Raw genomic sequence first — 16,489 nt, 5'->3', positions numbered from 1 at the left:
GTCTCAGACTTTTTTTTTGGCTTATGTTTCTCCCTCATGTGGACCCTGTGTCTGATATCTGAGTATGAGGGATTGGGAGCTGAGGTTGGGAAGGGGGCCACACGTCTCTGGGTCTCAGATTCCTCATAGAACCTTCTAAGTTTTGGATTAGACTGTTGGCTAACTTTGCCTCATTTTAGAGATGGGAGAAAACGTGACCAGGGAGAGCAAGGCGCTTCGAGGTCACACAGCGGCCGATTGCAAACATCCCTCCTCCTCTTGCTCAGTAACTATCACACGAAAGCTAGGGCCACCGTTGCTTTTATTTGTTGCTTTGGGTGTAGAAAAAGCAGGAGCTCCAGGTATGTTGGACAACTCTCCATTAGCCCGAGCTCCTGGTGGTGGGCGGGGCTCTGGGGAAAGGAGAGGAAGGTGTGAGGAGGTTCTTCATTGGCCAGAACTCAGGGGCTGAAGCCCATTGGTTGGAACTCTGGTTGGAAACGGAATTCGGAAATGGGGGCATAGAGCCCCCAGGTGGCCGAACCCTTATAGGTGGAGCCCTGGGCGGAAAGGGGCGGGCCCCCGATGGGCCGAGTCCTCCCTTTGGCTGGGGCTCCAGCAGTCGGCGGCGAGCGGGCTGGACGCCTATTTCTGGGCGGGGATCATGTCGTCGATGGACTGGCCCTTCTCCAGCTTCTTCTCCATCTCCACCATGAGCTTCACACCGTCCACCACCAGCTGCACCTGTTCTACTTCGGATGAGCCCAGCCGGTCGGCGTTGGATATGTCGAACACTGAGCCCACAGCAGCGGTGTCCACACCACCTGCAGGAGCAGGAGGCAGGGGCGTAAGGAGGGAGCAGGGGTGCAGAAGCGGGGCCCAGGATGCCGCCCTCGTGCCAACGGAGACGGCCACACGTACTAAGGGCCTACAGTGTAACAGGTTACGTGCGTTCAGAGTCTCCCAAATGTCTATTCACGGGCTCACGTCTCCGGCTAATTTAGATACCTCACCCCTCAACCATCCAACAGGAAACTAGAGCATGGTGGGTAAGAGTGAGCTCTGGAGCCAGGCCGCCTGGGGTTGAATCCTAACCATCGACTCCTTTACAGGTGGGAAACCGAGGTCCCTAGGGGACAGGGGACATACACAATGTGTATGGTACAGCCTTGACATCTATCGATTCCTACGAGATCAAGCGTGCTGACGCCCATTTACAGAGGAAGAAACTGAGGCTCACAGAGGGGTAGCCCTTGTCCACCTCAGAACTCGCGCGGATGCTCCGCCTCCCCTTCCGCCAAGGGCCCGCCCCCGACGCCGCGGTGCGCCGCTGCCGAGCCGCACCTGTGCCCCGCTTCTGCAGGCGCAGACGGGTTAGGATCTCCTCGAACTTGGGGTGCTTGCTCAGGTGCGGCAGCTTGACATGCACGCCTCCACGCAGCCCAGTGCCCAGGTTGGACGGGCAGGTGAGCACGTAGCCCAGGTGCTCGTTCCACATGAAGGGGTGGCCGGCTTTCTTGAAGATCTCCTCAATCTGAGGTAAGGGGAGAGGACCTGGGGTCAGCGCCAGCGGGCGCCCCCAAATACACCCGCAGCCGGGACGGGGTTGGGAGGAAGACGGCGTGAGGACGTGGGTAGGGGTGGGATTCCGAGAGGGCGGGGTTGGAAAACCACGAGGGCTGAGCTTCTGAAGGGAGGTGCCGGACCACCCAGGTGGGGCAAGAGGCTGAGGGGGCTGGGCTTGAGGACGCTTGGGAGGCGGGTTCTTAGGGGCGGGGCTTGGGTATGGGGCGGAGCCGGATTCCCCCCCCCCGAGGGGCGGGGCCTTGAAAAAGGGGTGGGGTGTTCAGGGGGAGTCTCAGGTCGGCCGCGAGGGGCAGGCTACCCACCTTCTGCAGCCCCACGCAGAAGCGGCGGAAAACCTCCTTCATGTTGCCCCCCTTCTCCATGGAGATGACTCGGAGGTGGTCCTCCTCGTTCACCCACACCAGGAAGCTCTTGTTGTCATTGTGCCTAGGGCGAGGCCGAGGCATCAGCTCCAGGTGGCAACCCCATTCCCGGCCGCTCGAAAACACACCCACCGCTAGGGGGCAGCGGGCCTGAGGAGTTTGAGGTGGTGGCACGGGCTCCTCAAAATTGCAGAAGCTTTACCCCCCACCCCGCCCCCGTAGACCCTAACGTCACAGGATCTGAAAAATCGCCAATCTTAGGATCAAAGATTTTTAGGGGTCTTAAGTCTTTGAACAGCAGTAAATTACAGACTCTTAGAATCTCGGAATCTTTGAAGAACAGAAGCTGGGAATCAGAATTGATAAATCTTGGAAAGCCTACATCTGGTCTCAGGACCAATCTTGCCTTCGCCTTGTGACATCTCAGAAACAGAGTCTTAGAACCATAAAACATTTAGATCTGGAAATGTCTGAAACCACGGAATCACAGAACCTGGAATTAGTGGAATCCGGGAACCTAAAAATACTCAAAATCTTGGAAACTTAGAATCATCCCATCTGTATATCTTAACACTCACTCTCCAAATCTGAAACCTGAGTTTTCAAAACCTTTGAAAATCTTTGACTATCAGAATCCGGAATTCAAAGGTTCATAGAAACCGAACTAGCAACAATAAAAGATAAAACTAATACCCAAGACGTTGGGCACTTACTATATCCCAGATACTGTTTTCAGTGACTGTGCTCTCCATTTTACAGGTGGGGAAACCAGAGCAGAGAAGCGTTAAATAATGTGCCCAAGGTCACATTGGGTTGGAAGGCAAGGTCATTTTTCTCGGGCATCTGGAAAGATCGTTGTTTTTATGGTGTTGGCTTTGGTAGAGGGATGGGGAAGGGAGTGGAGAGGGGAGGGGGGCCTGGCGGAAGCTGGTGGAGGGGACCTCACCAGATGCCGCGGGCGTCGGGCCAGTCCCGGGCCATGCCTGAGGCCAGCAGCAGTGGGGACACGGGCTTGTCGAACAGGAAGTGGTCGTCAATGAGCTGCTGCTGCTCCTTCTCGGTCATGCTCTTCAGAGGGTAGTACTTCCCCTTGAACTCGCCTGTCAGGCTGTTGAGGGCTGAGGGGCCACGCAAGGGAGTGGTCAGAAGCCTGCCCCATCACAACCTGGGCGTGGAGGCGTGCGGACCCCAAACGGCCCCCGCTAAAGAGCCTGGGCTTGGTCCTGTGGATGTGCTAATGGCACCCGAACAATAGGGCGAAACCCAAATTGGCAACCTCTCTCCAAAGTATGCTCCTCCCCTGCCTGCCCAGGCTCTGGGAACAGCCCGGCAGGTGCGCTCAGCCGGGAAACACGGAGTCTCCCCTTCCCTGACCTTCACGTCCCATCCACCTGGGAGCAACGGTGTGCTGGAGCCCCTCCGGCTGGCCAACAAGACAGACGGTCAAAACATTAGGAATTTGGGGAGCCGTCAGTAAAAATTGTTATAAATTAGCACACATAGTATTTGTATATATTCATATATGGAATAAATGTATATTATGTATATAGTTGTATATATGCATAATATATAATATGTATGTATTTATAGACATGTTATACATTTTAATATAGTGTACATGTAGTGTCTATATATTAATATAGTGTATATAATATATATCACATGCTATATAGTATATTATATTGTTAAAAATAATGTAACTAGGGGCCCCTGGCTGCCTCAGTCGGTAGAGCATGTGACTCTTGATCTCAGGGTCGTGAGTTTGAGCTCCATGTTGGACGTGGAGCCTACTTAAAAAAAAATAATAATAATAATTTATATAAACTTCCAATTACATAAATTATATTTAAAATACAGGTAATGAGGGGCGCCTGGGTGGCTAAGTCAGTTAAGCATCTGATTCTTTATTTCAGCTCAGGTCATGATCTCAGGGTGGTGAGATCGAGCCCCGTGTCCAGCTCTGCGCTGGGTAGGGAGCCTGCTTAAGACCCTCCGTCTCCCTCTGCCCCTCCTCTCGCTCAAATAATAATGATAATAATAATGATAATAATAATAATAAAAATAATAATAATAAACTAAAAAACCCCACAGGGAGTAAATATTCAAGATCACTTCCTATGTATTTTACTACACCTTTATTACCTGTGTTCTTGAGGCTTTTTTCATCTCTATCTGAATGGTGGGATATTATCTAATGATGGGTTACTGTGCGTCTTTTCCCATCTCTCTATGGCATCATATCCAAAGCTTAAAATTGGCCACGGTAGGAGACTTCACACCATGGAAACTGGCAGTCATGGCAAAGTGGGGTGTGCTTTTTTTGGGGGGGAAAGCTGGTTTGTTAAACATTTACTAGAACAACATGTTTGAGAGCCCTGATGATTCTACGTCCCAAACATACCCTCTTTCTCTCCATCCCACTGCCTATCCCACTCTGGCTGCCCCCTTCTGGTCTCTCTGCTCCCACCTCTACTCACACTCTGCTCCCTACTCAGCGGCCAAAGGACTCCATGTAAGTTCTGTGGACTTACTCTGTTCACCATCCTCCCAAGGCTTCCATCTCCCTCAGAGTCGAAGCCAAAGCCGTCCAGACGGCCCACAAGGCCCTCCACAACCTGGCCACCCATATTCCCCAGTCCACATCTCCTCCCCTGGCCCACTCAGCTCCAGCCACACTGGTCTCCTTGCTGTTCCTCCAATATGCTTTCCCACCTCAGGGCCTTTGCACTGGCCACTCCACCCGCTTAGAATTCTTTAGTCTCCTTCTTGTCAATCAGGTCTCAACTCCTTCTTTCTAAAGGGGCTCCCCCCAGTCATGCCGTGATGCACCCTTGTTTCTTGGCTACATGACATGTTGGAATTAATCATTCTTTTGTAGGTTTCTGTGTTTTCTCTTATCTCCCCACCAGGCTGACAGCTCTGTGAGAGCAGTGACCTTGTCCATCTCATTCATCATGGGAGTCCCAGCTCCCTACTCAGGACCATAACAACCATAAAAGTTTGCTGGCTGGCTGGCTGGCTGGCTGGCCTACAATTGAGGGTCTGCACGGATCTGCTCCGGCTGCCTTGACAGCGCCCCCAGACGGCCACCCAGGGTAATGCCGCCAGCTGTCGCTCACCATACACCCGTGATTTACCAAGCTCTTTCCACGGAGGAGCAGAGCCAGAGCTGGGGGGCCCCAAGGGTGGGCGCGGTGGGGGTTCTCACCTTCCACGGAGAGCTTCTCCACTGCCCGGCGCTCGCCCCGGGAGCAGTGGGGAGGCAGCGTGTAGCCCTTGATGCTACGGCCGGTGCGGACACGGCTGCTGATCACGTAGTTGGGGTCCAGGTCGTCTCCACCCTGGAGGGCAGGACGCGGGTCAGGGCTGGGCACGCTCCCAGGTCTGACTCTGCTGCTTCCTTCGGCTCCTGCTTGTCCGCTGGCTTCTCCCACAGCCACCCTGGCTCGGCCTCTCCCTTCTCTGTCTCCCTCCATCTTTCTCCCAGCCCCTCATCTGTCCCTTTTTTTCTCCTCCACACATCTCTTTCCCCATCTTTGTCCCCGCCTCCTTTCTCTGCATCTCCCTCCCTGTCTCTTCTCCGATCTGACTCTTCCCCTCTCTGTCCTCCATCTCCCTGTCTTCCATGCCTCTCTGTCCTTCTGTCTCTTTGAGTGTCCTTCCCACCTTCTCCCTCTCTCCCCAATCCCTCCCCTGGCCTGGGGGCAGCTGACCTTGAGGTTCTCATGGTTGAGGTCTGTCTTGTGCTTGTCAGTGGGTTTGTAACCCCCGTGCCGGTCCTGGATGATGGGGTCAAAGAGATCCTTGAACACCTGGTAGGACTCCTCGTCACCGGCCACACAGCCCACGGTCATGATGAAGGGGTGACCTGGGGGTTCGGGGTGAGGTCAGAGGTGCTTGTCCCCAGCAAGGAAGGCCCAGGCTCCTGGGGCCAGTGTAGACTGCATGTGCATGTGCGCACACGTGTGTGTGTGTGTGTGTGTGAGAGAGAGAGAGAGAGAGAGAGAGCAGGGGGTCATTCAAGACCTCTGGGTCAGAACTGCAGAGGCTGAGGGTTGGTGGGGATGGAGAGGGAAGGCTGGGAGAGGTCGAGGTGGCATCTGGGGTGAGGGAAAGGTGCTGGGGTCAGGGCAAGGGAGGAAGAGTCCAAGGGGGCCAGTTACAAGGTACTAAAAATATTACCACGTTGGAGACCCCAAATCACGGACTCTTCCTTCACCAAAAAATTTTCAGAAATGTATTAGACTATCAGCTCCCGCAGGTAATAAGAGACTTGAAAGACCCCCATATTCCCAGATGGGGAAACAGAGGCCCAGAGTGAGAGGGGCCTCCCTCCTCAATCACACCACGAGTTGGAGGCTAGGACCCGCTCTCGGGGCTCTGGTGACCTTGGAGAAAGAACCGCAGTGCCAACGACATCCCCTGCCAGACCCGGAGCACGCGCTTTGTCCCGGACGCCGCTCCAGGCGCTGTATGTGCACGGACTCTGTTTTCACAGCACGGGTGCCCGTTTTTCAGATGTGGAAACTGAGGCCCGGGGAGACTGAATGATTTCCTCACATTTTACTCGTGTGCATTTCTGAGTGGTTTGCCACACGCCGGCTCCCGTCCCAAGCCCTTCACACGTGCAGCCCCTTGAATACCGTCTCCATCTTCCAGACGGGAAAACTGAGGCCCAGGGAGGTGGGATCGAGGCGTGGCAGGCAGCCTCCAGAGCTCCCGACCCGCGTGCCTGCCCGTGCTCCGCCGCAGAGGCTCACCTGGGTTGTCCACACCTGTCTGGATGACATCGTCCAGGGTGAAGCCAGAGGGAGTCTCCTTGTCCCGCAGTTTCTTGTACAGCTCAGGGGTCAGCGCCTTGGCCATGTGGTTGTTGTGCTTGGTGAGGTCAGGGTACTCCTCCTCAGGCTTGTAGTTCAGCTTGAACTTGTTGTGGGTGTTACCGAACGGCATGGTGGCGGCGTGGGGGGCCTGGTGGGCAGGGTGGGGGTGGGGAAGGTTATCTTGCAACCAGCAGAGACCAGCAAGGGATCAGAGCAAGGCTTTGGGCTCAGAGGGGCCTGATGGCCAGTCCCGACTCATGTGCTGTGTGACTTGGAACAAGAAGGGTCCCGTCTCTGAGCCCCTGTGTCTGGACAGGATGTATCAGGACTCTGGGTAAGATCCTAGCTCCACCACACCCTGACAGGTGATGCCAGACTAGTAACCTTGCTAGCGACCGTTTCTCCAGCTGGAAGATGAAGGGACAGGGCAGTGATATTGACATGGATGAGTGTAGGTTCTGGAATCAGCCTGGGTTTAAATTCCAGCTCTGTCACGTACAATAGCTGGGTGACCTTGGGAACCTGGCTTAACCTCTCTGTGCCTCAGATTACTCATGTGTACAATGGGGGTCATAATAGCACTCATCTCGGGGGGCTTAAAGGAGTTCACGTACGTTTAGTGCTTGGAATAGCCCCGGCACACAATAAGCATTATTTTGCTTAGCTATTATTATAATTACCTTCGCTATTATTTTAAAGGTCTGTGTGAGGAGCTGGGGAGAAGGTGGAGGGTATGGCTAAGAATGAGTGTGTGAGCAGAGGAGGGACATTCTCTCCATGAAGGTTCTGCTCAGTCAAGGGATGAGGAGCACGGCGGAAGGGAAGGTTGGGTGGCTGTCCCCTCTGTTTGCTGACAACTGTCCCGCAGGGCTCCGTTAAGAAGAAAAGCCCAGCCACAGTCATCAGAGCTGGGTTCAAATCCCACCTGTGCCATTCCCCTGCTGTGTGACCCCAAGCCAGGTGCTCCGCCTCTCTGAGCCTGTCGCCTGGAAACTGAGCCTGGCCCGGGGGCTTGCCAAGAGGATACTTCTGGCTCAGGGATGTGGCTGGCTGAGCACATGTCCGCACGCGGAGTTGGGGCCTGCTACCCCGAGGGGTGGCTGCCATGACTGTTATCATTACTTTTATTCATAAGACCCAGAAAAGAGGAGGGACACTTCAGAGGTGGTGGTGGTAGGAGTGGGAGCTCGCTGGCAGCTCCAGGAATGGGAAGCAGGTGGAATGGTGGGAAGGAAATCAGGACCAGGGTGAGCTGAAGGCTGAGGCATCAGGCCAGGGGCGGATGGAATTCACAAAAGATCGTTGGAGCTACTATCCAGGGTTGGGATTATTTATAGAGTCTGGCCGACTCCTCCTCCCCTTCCCAGCTGCTCCCCCCACCACACCCCCCCACATTCCTGGGGCTCCATTTGCGCCAAGTCAGCAGCCCCAGAGACAGGTGGGCCAGGGTGTCCAGAAGGACACACATCCAGGCCTCGGGCCTCAAGGGCTTCCAGCCCAGAAACCCCCCTCCAGGGCGTCCCACCCCCACCCTGCGAGGGACGTTAGCAGAGAGTGCTGAGGCAAGGTGGGGGAGCCCCAGAGCCACACACTGCCATCACCAATAACCCCCGGATCACGGATCACTCCGTAAATAGAGTCACACACACGCCTCCAAGCCGAGGGACACACCCAAGATACAGACACCCATGCAGGGGCCACGGAAAGTCAGACACAAGGTCACACCGCACAACGGGGACCCACGGAATTGCAAATGCAATGACCCCCGCAGACAGCTGACAGACACCTCCCACACCTTGTGGCACCCAGTTCTGGGGACAAACCACAAACACAGGCCCAGCCTGCAGCCCCTTGCAGGGGTGACAGCTGGCAGCTGTCAAGACTCCTTTTGTCTCCAAGATCCCTCCCCACGACCCTGTGCCACAGACCCTGTGGGAGGTCGGGGGGCTCACAGGTGGAGGGGGCTCCCAGACACAGGGTCAACCTTCCCACGCAATGACCCCCCTGTGTGTAGGAGGGTATGGGGCAGACTCCCGAGACGAGATCGGCTGCTGGCGCCATGGGGACCCCCAGTCTGGACTCCACCCTGACTCCCACCCCCAGCAGTACCTGGCTGGGCTGTGCGGAAAGGGGCTGTCTGTATCCTGGAGGCGACACTGACCCAAAGGAAGGGCCTGCAGCCTCCGCCTTATATAGAGGGGCCAGGCTGTGCTATTGGCTGGGAGGGGCTGCCCCCAGGGAAGGGAGTTGAAGGGCAGCTGAGCCTCTCACCTCACTGCCCGGGCACCGTGCCCACCCTGAACCCAGGCATGCCTCGCACCCAGCCCCATGGCCTTGTATGGGCTGCCCCAGGGGCTGAGCCCAGATCCCCCCTCCCCCATCAAGCTGATTCCCCCACCAAGTGCTGAGTCGGGCTGGCAGGGACAGCTGGCCCCCAGCCCAGGACACGAGACCCTGGCAGGGGACGTCCCAGGCACGTAGAAGCCACTCGACTAGACCACCAGCCCCTGCTGTGGCCAGGCCTCTCCTCAGCCCCACTCCACCCCCCCGCCGTGGCCTTGACCTGGATAAACGGATAAACATCAGGTCCTGAGTCCCGCCCCTGGGGAAACCTTGCAATAGTCCCCAGAGGACCAAGTCTCTGGTATTCCAGACGCTTGGGCGTCCGCACCCAACTATGGGGAGCGCTTGGCCAAAGCCCAGGACTGAACGCAGAACAGCCTGATCCCAGAAGCCCGTGTTTGGATGCACTTTCCTCCTTGGGAGTGAGTGCGAGGGAAAGGGAGGGTCACGGGAGCTGAGAAGATTCAAACCCAAGGCCGGCGTTGGAGGCGGTGGTCGCCCTCCCCACTCCAGTGACCCCTCGGGCTGAATTTCCCCGGCGGAGGGGACAGGGAGGGACTCATTCTGGAAAGGACCTTATTTTTAGAGGGCTCTTCGCTGTCCCCTTTGCAAAGACCTAGACCCGAGGTGCCGGGGCTGGGGGGAGGCAGGGACAGGTGTTGGGGGGGTGGGGTCGCCACGTGTCCGGGTTAATTATAACCAGGCGTGTCGGGTGTCCCCGGCCTCGCCTCCTTACAAGGGCAACCGCCGTCCCGGGAAGCCGCCCCCGCCCGCAGGGGAAGGGGGCTGGGCGGCGCTCAGGTCAGAGCAGAGCGCCCGCCGGACTCGCGCGCCTCCAGACCCGGGTGGAGCAGGAGCTCTCGAAGGGGACCGGGACCTCAAGGGCTAAGGAGGGCATTCCGTGCACGCGGGGACGGCTAGACCAAGCCGGTTCCTCTGCCTGGGAGACGCTGAGATTGCAGGGCAAGCCGGATGAGGCCAGGGAACGCCCGAGGATTACAAGCAAGAAGAGACCGTCCTCTTCCCTCTGGGGTTCCTCCCTCCTCCCGGGTCTCCCCCGTTTCCCCATTTCTTCCCAGGCAGGAGGGGTCTGATCTAGGGAAAGGGGGCCCTCCCTGCCTTTCCCCAGATTCCGGGTGGGGAGGAGGTGCTTAGAAAAGTTCTCCTTGGGGCCCAGCCACTGATCTCTCCACCCACTGTCCGTTCCCACCAAGGTCAGAGTGGCAGAGTTCTCGGTCGTGGCTAGGGAGACTGAAGCTCGGAGAACTAAAAGGAAATGGACTAGAATAGGGAGGCGTGTATCATTTCAACAATTATTTATTTTTAAAAAATATTTATTTGAGAGAGAGCGAGAAAGCACAAGCCGGGGGAGGGGCAGGGGGAGGAGAGGGAGAAGCAGCCTCCCCACTGGGCAGGGAACCCGACTCCTGACTCCATCCCAGGACCCTGGAATCATGACCTGAGCCAAAGGCAGAGGCTTAACCAACTGAGCCACCCAGGCGCCCCAACAATTCTTTATTAAGCACTGACGGGGGACACAGCAGAAAGCAACCAAACCGTTGGCCTCATGGAGGTGACACTGTAGTAAGCATGAACATATGCTGTCATGGTGGGGTCGACAGAGCTTTGACAGAAAATCAAAGAGGGGGGCGCCTGGGTGGCACAGCGGTTAAGCGTCTGCCTTCGGCTCAGGGCGCGATCCCGGCGTTATGGGATCGAGCCCCACATCAGGCTCCTCTGCTATGAGCCTGCTTCTTCCTCTCCCACTCCCCCTGCTTGTGTTCCCTCTCTCACTGGCTGTCTCTATCTCTGTCGAATAAATAAATAAAATCTTTAAAAAAAGAAAAAAAAGAAAAAAAAGAAAATCAAAGAGGGTAAGGGGTCAGAGTGATGGCACAGCCGGGGAGGGCAGGTCAGGCCTCTCAGGGGAAGTGAAATCTGAGCAGAGAGACCTGAGGGAGAGGTGAGAGCCAGCCATGTGAGGATCTGGAAGGAGAACAGCAGGTGCAAAGGCCCTGGGGTGGGAGTGGGTTGGCATATCTGAGAGACAGGGAAGAGGCTGGAAGGCTGGAGCAGATGGGGCAGAGCGGAGAGTGGGAGGAAGAAGATGGGGGATAGGAGCTGAACTGTAGGACCCCAGCAACCATGGAGGAGTTTCTGTCACACTGTGAATGGATGGGAGCCCCTGAGTGCTGTAAGCAGGGAAGAGGCAGGATTCAGCCACATCACATGCATACACAGGATCCAGCCCAGCCCACTCCCCTGGAGTCCTCGTGACCACTCATGGGGACATTTGACATTCCTTTTGGCCATACAGCATAGGAAGCACTTTCTGTGTTTGGAGAGCTTCCCACCCTATGACAGCCTCCGTTAGAGTAGCCAAAAAGGTCAGAAATTCAGTTTCCCAGAACCCTTTGCAGCAATATTCCAGTCATGTGACCTGGGCTGGAGGGCCCAAACACTCCAGCAGGACCTTGCGTCATGAGCTCTACTCCTTTATCTTTGAGTCTCATAGGAACTGTTGGCCTTAGGGAGGCAAGACCCCCATGGTGTATCTTCATCCCAACCCCCAACCCTCCAAAGCCATCAGTCTCCAAGGCTTGTCCATTCCTCCTCCTACCCTAGCTCAAGACCTGCTCCACATTCCCTGCTGCCCTAGCCTCCTCCCTGGTCTGCCCCAGTCTGTCCCCTCCTACCTACTCCCTACCTTCTGGTCGCTCCCGCTTTGAACTTCCATGGCTCCCCAGTGCCCTCAGGATAAATGAAGTACTTGTTGACTAAGGAAATAGTGGTAGCCTTATCAGTCAATTGGAAACTGCTCTCCCCGCTTATCCAGAAAGTGCCCTACTACCAGATATTAGGTGCTTACAAAATCATTGAAAGGGTTGATGGAGCACACTCTGGGTTGCTCAGAAAGGTAAAATGACTTGCCCAAGGTCACACATCCAGGAAGGGATGAGCTGGGAATCAAACTGGCACAGGGCTGCCAAGAGTGGGTTCAGGCTTTGGTGAAGATAAGTTACAGGCCTCTCAGCAAAGTCATATTTTCACCCCAGAGTCCCTTTCCAGGTGGGTCTTCAGGCCCTGGTAATTTGAATCTACTTCCCCATGTCCCCTTCATCTCCTCAGCTATCTGGCTTCAGGGCCCAAGCGCTTTATATGTACTAAACAGTTTAATTTCCCAGCAGTCCTATGAGGTGGGTACTGCAAATTTTACAAATCAGAAAAGTGAAGCCCAGCGAGGTCAAGTCACTTGCCCAAAGTCACACAGCTGGGCACTAACAGAACCAGACTGGACCACATAGTTAGTCCCTGAGTTTGTATTCCTCATCCCTCCCCGATCCCACCTCTTCCTGCTGAAGCCCCATTTTACAGAAGACGGATGCTGAGGCTCAAAAAGGCAAGGAGTTGCCCAAGGCGACAGCCAGTGTTCTAGAATTTCAGAGTCTGTACTCTTTTCCTTTCACCCCTAAGCCCTGGTGTTACAGAGCAACCCTGCTCCCAAACCCTCTCTTTTATCCACCACCTCCCCTGTCCCTGCCCCTCCCCTAGGGATGAGGCTGCCCCCTCCAGGAGAAACTCTGGGAGGCAGCACTCCACCCCCATGGCCCGTTACCCCAGAATGCTCCCCTCACCCAGCCCCAAAATTCCTCTCCCAATCCTGGTAGTCCATGATGCCAACTGGTTCAGGGAAGATAAGTTATAAATCAAAGCCAGCCCAGAACTGGAGAACCAGAGAGCCAGAGAGCTAAGGACCTGTCCACTCCTTCTTTTTCCCCAAGAGCAGGCCCACTGCAGCCCTGTAATCAACTGGATGTCAGGCCCCCAATGGTGGTGGTGGTGGTGGGAAGACAGGCAAATAAGATAGTCTTTCATGACTCCCCTCCAGCCCCACACCAGTCCCTCTGAATCAATATTTATCAACCTAGCTATACATTTTCCTCTAGGTGTTGCTTTAGCTGCATCTTAATCTCTCAATGTTGGTTTTTGGTTGTCTTTGCATTCAATTATTTCAAATGTATCCTTTATTTTGAAAATGTTATATTTGGAGTGTATGGATGGTCACATTTCTTAATATTTTAGTCTCTTGGGGGCGCCTGGGTGGCTCAGTCAGTTAAGCATCTGATTCTTGGTTTCAGCTCAGGTCCTGATCTCAAGGTTGTGAGATCGAGACCCACATCAGGCTCTGTGCTGGGTGTGGAGCCTGCTTAAGATTCTCTCTCCTCCCGGGGTGCCTGGGTGGCGCAGTCGTTAAGCGTCTGCCTTCGGCTCAGGGCGTGATCCTGGGGTCCTGGGATCGAGCCCCACATCAGGCTCCTCCGCTATGAGCCTGCTTCTTTCTCCCACTCCCCCTGCTTGTGTTCCCTCTCTCGCTGGCTGTCTCTATCAAATAAATAAATAAAATCTTTAAAAAAAAAAAAAGATTCTCTCTCCTCCCTCTGCCCCTCCCCATCCCACCATGCGCTCTCTCTCCCCCCAAAAAAATGTAGTCCCTTAAATTATTTACCTCTTTATTGAAATATAACTTATATACCGCGAAGTGCCCTAATCTTCAGGTCAATGAACTTTTATGTCTATGTACAACCGAGTAACCACCGCCAAGACCGAGCACTCCAGAAATCTCTCTCATGCTCCTCTCTTCTCCAGTAGAACCACTACCCTGGCTTTTAACACCACAGTTGAGCATTGCCTGTTGTTGAACTTCATAGAAACACAATTGTACAGGGTATCTTCTGTTTTGTCGGATTTCTTTGGCTCGACATTCTGCCTGGTGAGGTTGGTTCGTGTTGTCACAGACAGCAGTGGATTGTTCTTTAGAGGGTTTTGTTACATAGCAGTTTGATTATTGGTCATTTCTAAATATTTTCTGATTTCTGTTATGCTTTCTTCTTTGTCTTATGATGGCTTTAAAAAGATCTTTGTATGGGGACGCCTGGCTGGCTCAGTCAGTAGAGCGTGCGATTCTTGATCTTGGGATGTGAGTTCAAGCCCCATGTTGGGTGTCGAGATTACTAAAAAAAATCTTTTTATTCGTGGATAAAAGATGAGACATCACCTAATGAAATAATATGCAGCTATTAAAACAAATAAAGCTGAGGTGCCAGCTTAATAAAGGTTAAGCGTCCAACCTTTTTTTTTAAATTTTAATTCAATTAATTAACCTATAATGTATTATTGGTTTCAAGGGTACAGGTCTGTGATTCATCAGTCTTATGGAACACCCAGTGCTCATTATGACACATACCCTCCCCAGCGAGCGTCCAACTCTTGATTTCGGCTCAGGTCACGATCTCAGGGTCATGGGATGGAGCCCCACGTCGGGCTCCGCGCTCAGTGCGAAATTTACTTGAGATTCTTTCTCTCCCTCTCTCTCTGCCCCTCCTCCTTTTCACACTTTAAATAAATAAACAAATAAATAAAATATATCATTTTAAAAGAATAAAGCTAATCTATAGGTGCTGCCTTGGAACAACTGCCGAGTGTCTTAGTCCATCCGGGCTGCTATAATACAGACTGGATTGCTTATAAAAAACAGAAATTTTTTTGCCCATAGTTCTGGAGGCTGGAAGGCCGAGGTCAGGGTGCCAGCCTGGTCAAGTGAAGGTCCTCTTCCAGAACACAGACTTCTTGTATCCTCACATGGGAGGAGGGATGAGGGAACCCTGTGGAGCCTTTTTTTTTTTTAAGATTTATTTATTTTTACTGGGGGGGGAGGGAGAGACTCCCAAGTAAACCCCCGCCATGAGCGGGGAGCCTGATGCGGGGCTCAGACTCACAACCCTTAGATCGTGACCTGAGTGGAAACTAAGAGTCAGACGCTTAACTGACAGAGCCACCCAGGCGCCCAGGGTCTCTTTTATGAGAGCACTAATCCCCTTCATGAGAGTGGAGCCCTCCTACAGGACCCACACACTAATACCATCACCTTTAGGGGTAGGGATTTCAACATATGAATTTGGAGGGAACACACACATTCAGACCATAGCACCAAGCTACGCTGCAGGAAAAAGTGTATATCTATTGCCACGAAAATGCTGTAAAACACACCACCCCAAAATGCAGTAGCTTTAAAACAGTTGTAGGGCTGGCTGAGATCTGGACTGGGCTCAGCTGGGAAGCTCAGCCCCATACTGCGAAAAACAAGACACCGGAGCCCAAAATGGAGTCACGTATGCTAAGCCCCATGTCACCAAACTGGGATTTACTACAGTTTCAGCTCTCCCGGAAATGGAATCTTCAACCACTCAGTCAGGAATCGCCTGATCAGCACGAGTGAGGTCATCCGCCTGGTAGACCCCCGCCGTCCCCTAAAGGAAAAAGTAACCTTGCAATCATCAACCCACTCTTTGGCATGGTTTAAATTCCTTGCTCCTGTTCCCATCTGCCTAAAAAGTCTTTCATTTTGGACAGCTCCTCGGAGCTCCTTTCTGTCTGCTATGTTGGATGCCCCCCGATTCAAATTGTTTTTTGCTCATATATACCCTTAAAATGTGTCATATGCCTCAGTTTCTTTTTGAATGTTGTAGGGTGTGGGCTGAAGAGGGGCAGCCACACAAGGGAAGCCTTTCTCATGCCTGTGCCAGTCACGCCTGTGACACTCTCAACCTCTGAAGGGCTAAGCTCAGACCTGGCAGGACCGTCACTCTGCCATTGACCACAAGTCACATGACCTCACCCAAAGTCAAGGCCATCATTCAGCCTACCTCCACTGGTAAGGTTCTTTTTATCTGTGTTTTTCTGAAATGGGCACTCACGCCCGTACATACGCACACAATTCATATCCACGAAATATTTCTGGAAGGATATTAGGAACTGGTAATCGTGTTTGCTTCTGGGAAGGGTGGGGATCAAGGAGAGACAAAGACCTACTTTTCAGTCCATAGTCCCTTGTTCTCTGTGAAATCGTTTCTGACAGTGCTTAACTTTTTATATTAAAAAGAAAGTGGTGAGTTTTTAAAAAAACTATGGCCAAAAAGGGCACCCCGTTGGCTCAGTCAGTAGAACGTGCAACTCTTGTGCTCAGGGTTGTAAGTCCGACGCTCACATTGGGTGTAGAGATGACTTAAAAATAAAATCTTTTTTTTTTAAGATTTTATTTATTTATTTATTTATTTGACAGAGACAGCCAGTGAGAGAGAGAACACAAGCAGGGGGAGTGGGAGAGGAAGAAGCAGGCTCCCAGCGGAGGAGCCTGATGTGGGGCTCGATCCCATAACGCTGGGATCATGCCCTGAGCTGAAGGCAGACGCTTAATGACTGCGCTACCCAGGTGCCCCTTAAAAATAAAATCTTAAAAAATAATAATAATAGGGGGGCGCCTGGGTGGCACAGCGGTTAAGCGTCTGCCTTCGGCTCAGGGCGTGGATCCCGGCATTCTGGGATCGAGCCCCACGT

At 53.5% G+C, this 16,489-nt stretch overlaps 1 protein-coding gene across 1 annotated transcript; it reads right to left on the bottom strand.

Annotated features, from left to right (window-relative positions):
- Positions 1-284: 284 nt before the first annotated feature.
- On the bottom strand, positions 285-8,992 carry CKM (creatine kinase, M-type). Its single transcript, XM_019804862.2, has 8 exons — positions 8,861-8,992; positions 6,689-6,899; positions 5,642-5,796; positions 5,137-5,269; positions 2,875-3,046; positions 1,869-1,992; positions 1,324-1,513; positions 285-803 (listed from the first exon to the last, which is right to left on the bottom strand). Exons 2-8 carry the CDS (start codon positions 6,879-6,881, stop codon positions 625-627), a joined length of 1,146 nt encoding a protein of 381 aa, XP_019660421.1. The 5' UTR covers positions 6,882-6,899; positions 8,861-8,992; the 3' UTR covers positions 285-624.
- Between the last annotated feature and the right edge of the window lie 7,497 nt (positions 8,993-16,489).

The sequence above is a fragment of the Ailuropoda melanoleuca genome, chromosome 12, assembly GCF_002007445.2.
Source record: "Ailuropoda melanoleuca isolate Jingjing chromosome 12, ASM200744v2, whole genome shotgun sequence".
Taxonomy (NCBI): domain Eukaryota; kingdom Metazoa; phylum Chordata; class Mammalia; order Carnivora; family Ursidae; genus Ailuropoda; species Ailuropoda melanoleuca.
The sequence above is the reverse complement of the archived record's forward strand: the minus strand, read 5'-3'. Positions and strand labels throughout refer to the sequence as shown.

Coding starts and splice junctions, on each gene's coding strand:
- CKM (XM_019804862.2), bottom strand. CDS start 6,881: ATGCCGTTCGGTAACACCCACAACAAGTTCAAGCTGAACTACAAGCCT. Junction 1,514..1,868: donor TCTGCGTGGGGCTGCAGAAG/GTGGGTAGCCTG, acceptor CCCTTACCTCAG/ATTGAGGAGATCTTCAAGAA. Junction 804..1,323: donor CCTGCAGAAGCGGGGCACAG/GTGCGGCTCGGC, acceptor CTGCTCCTGCAG/GTGGTGTGGACACCGCTGCT.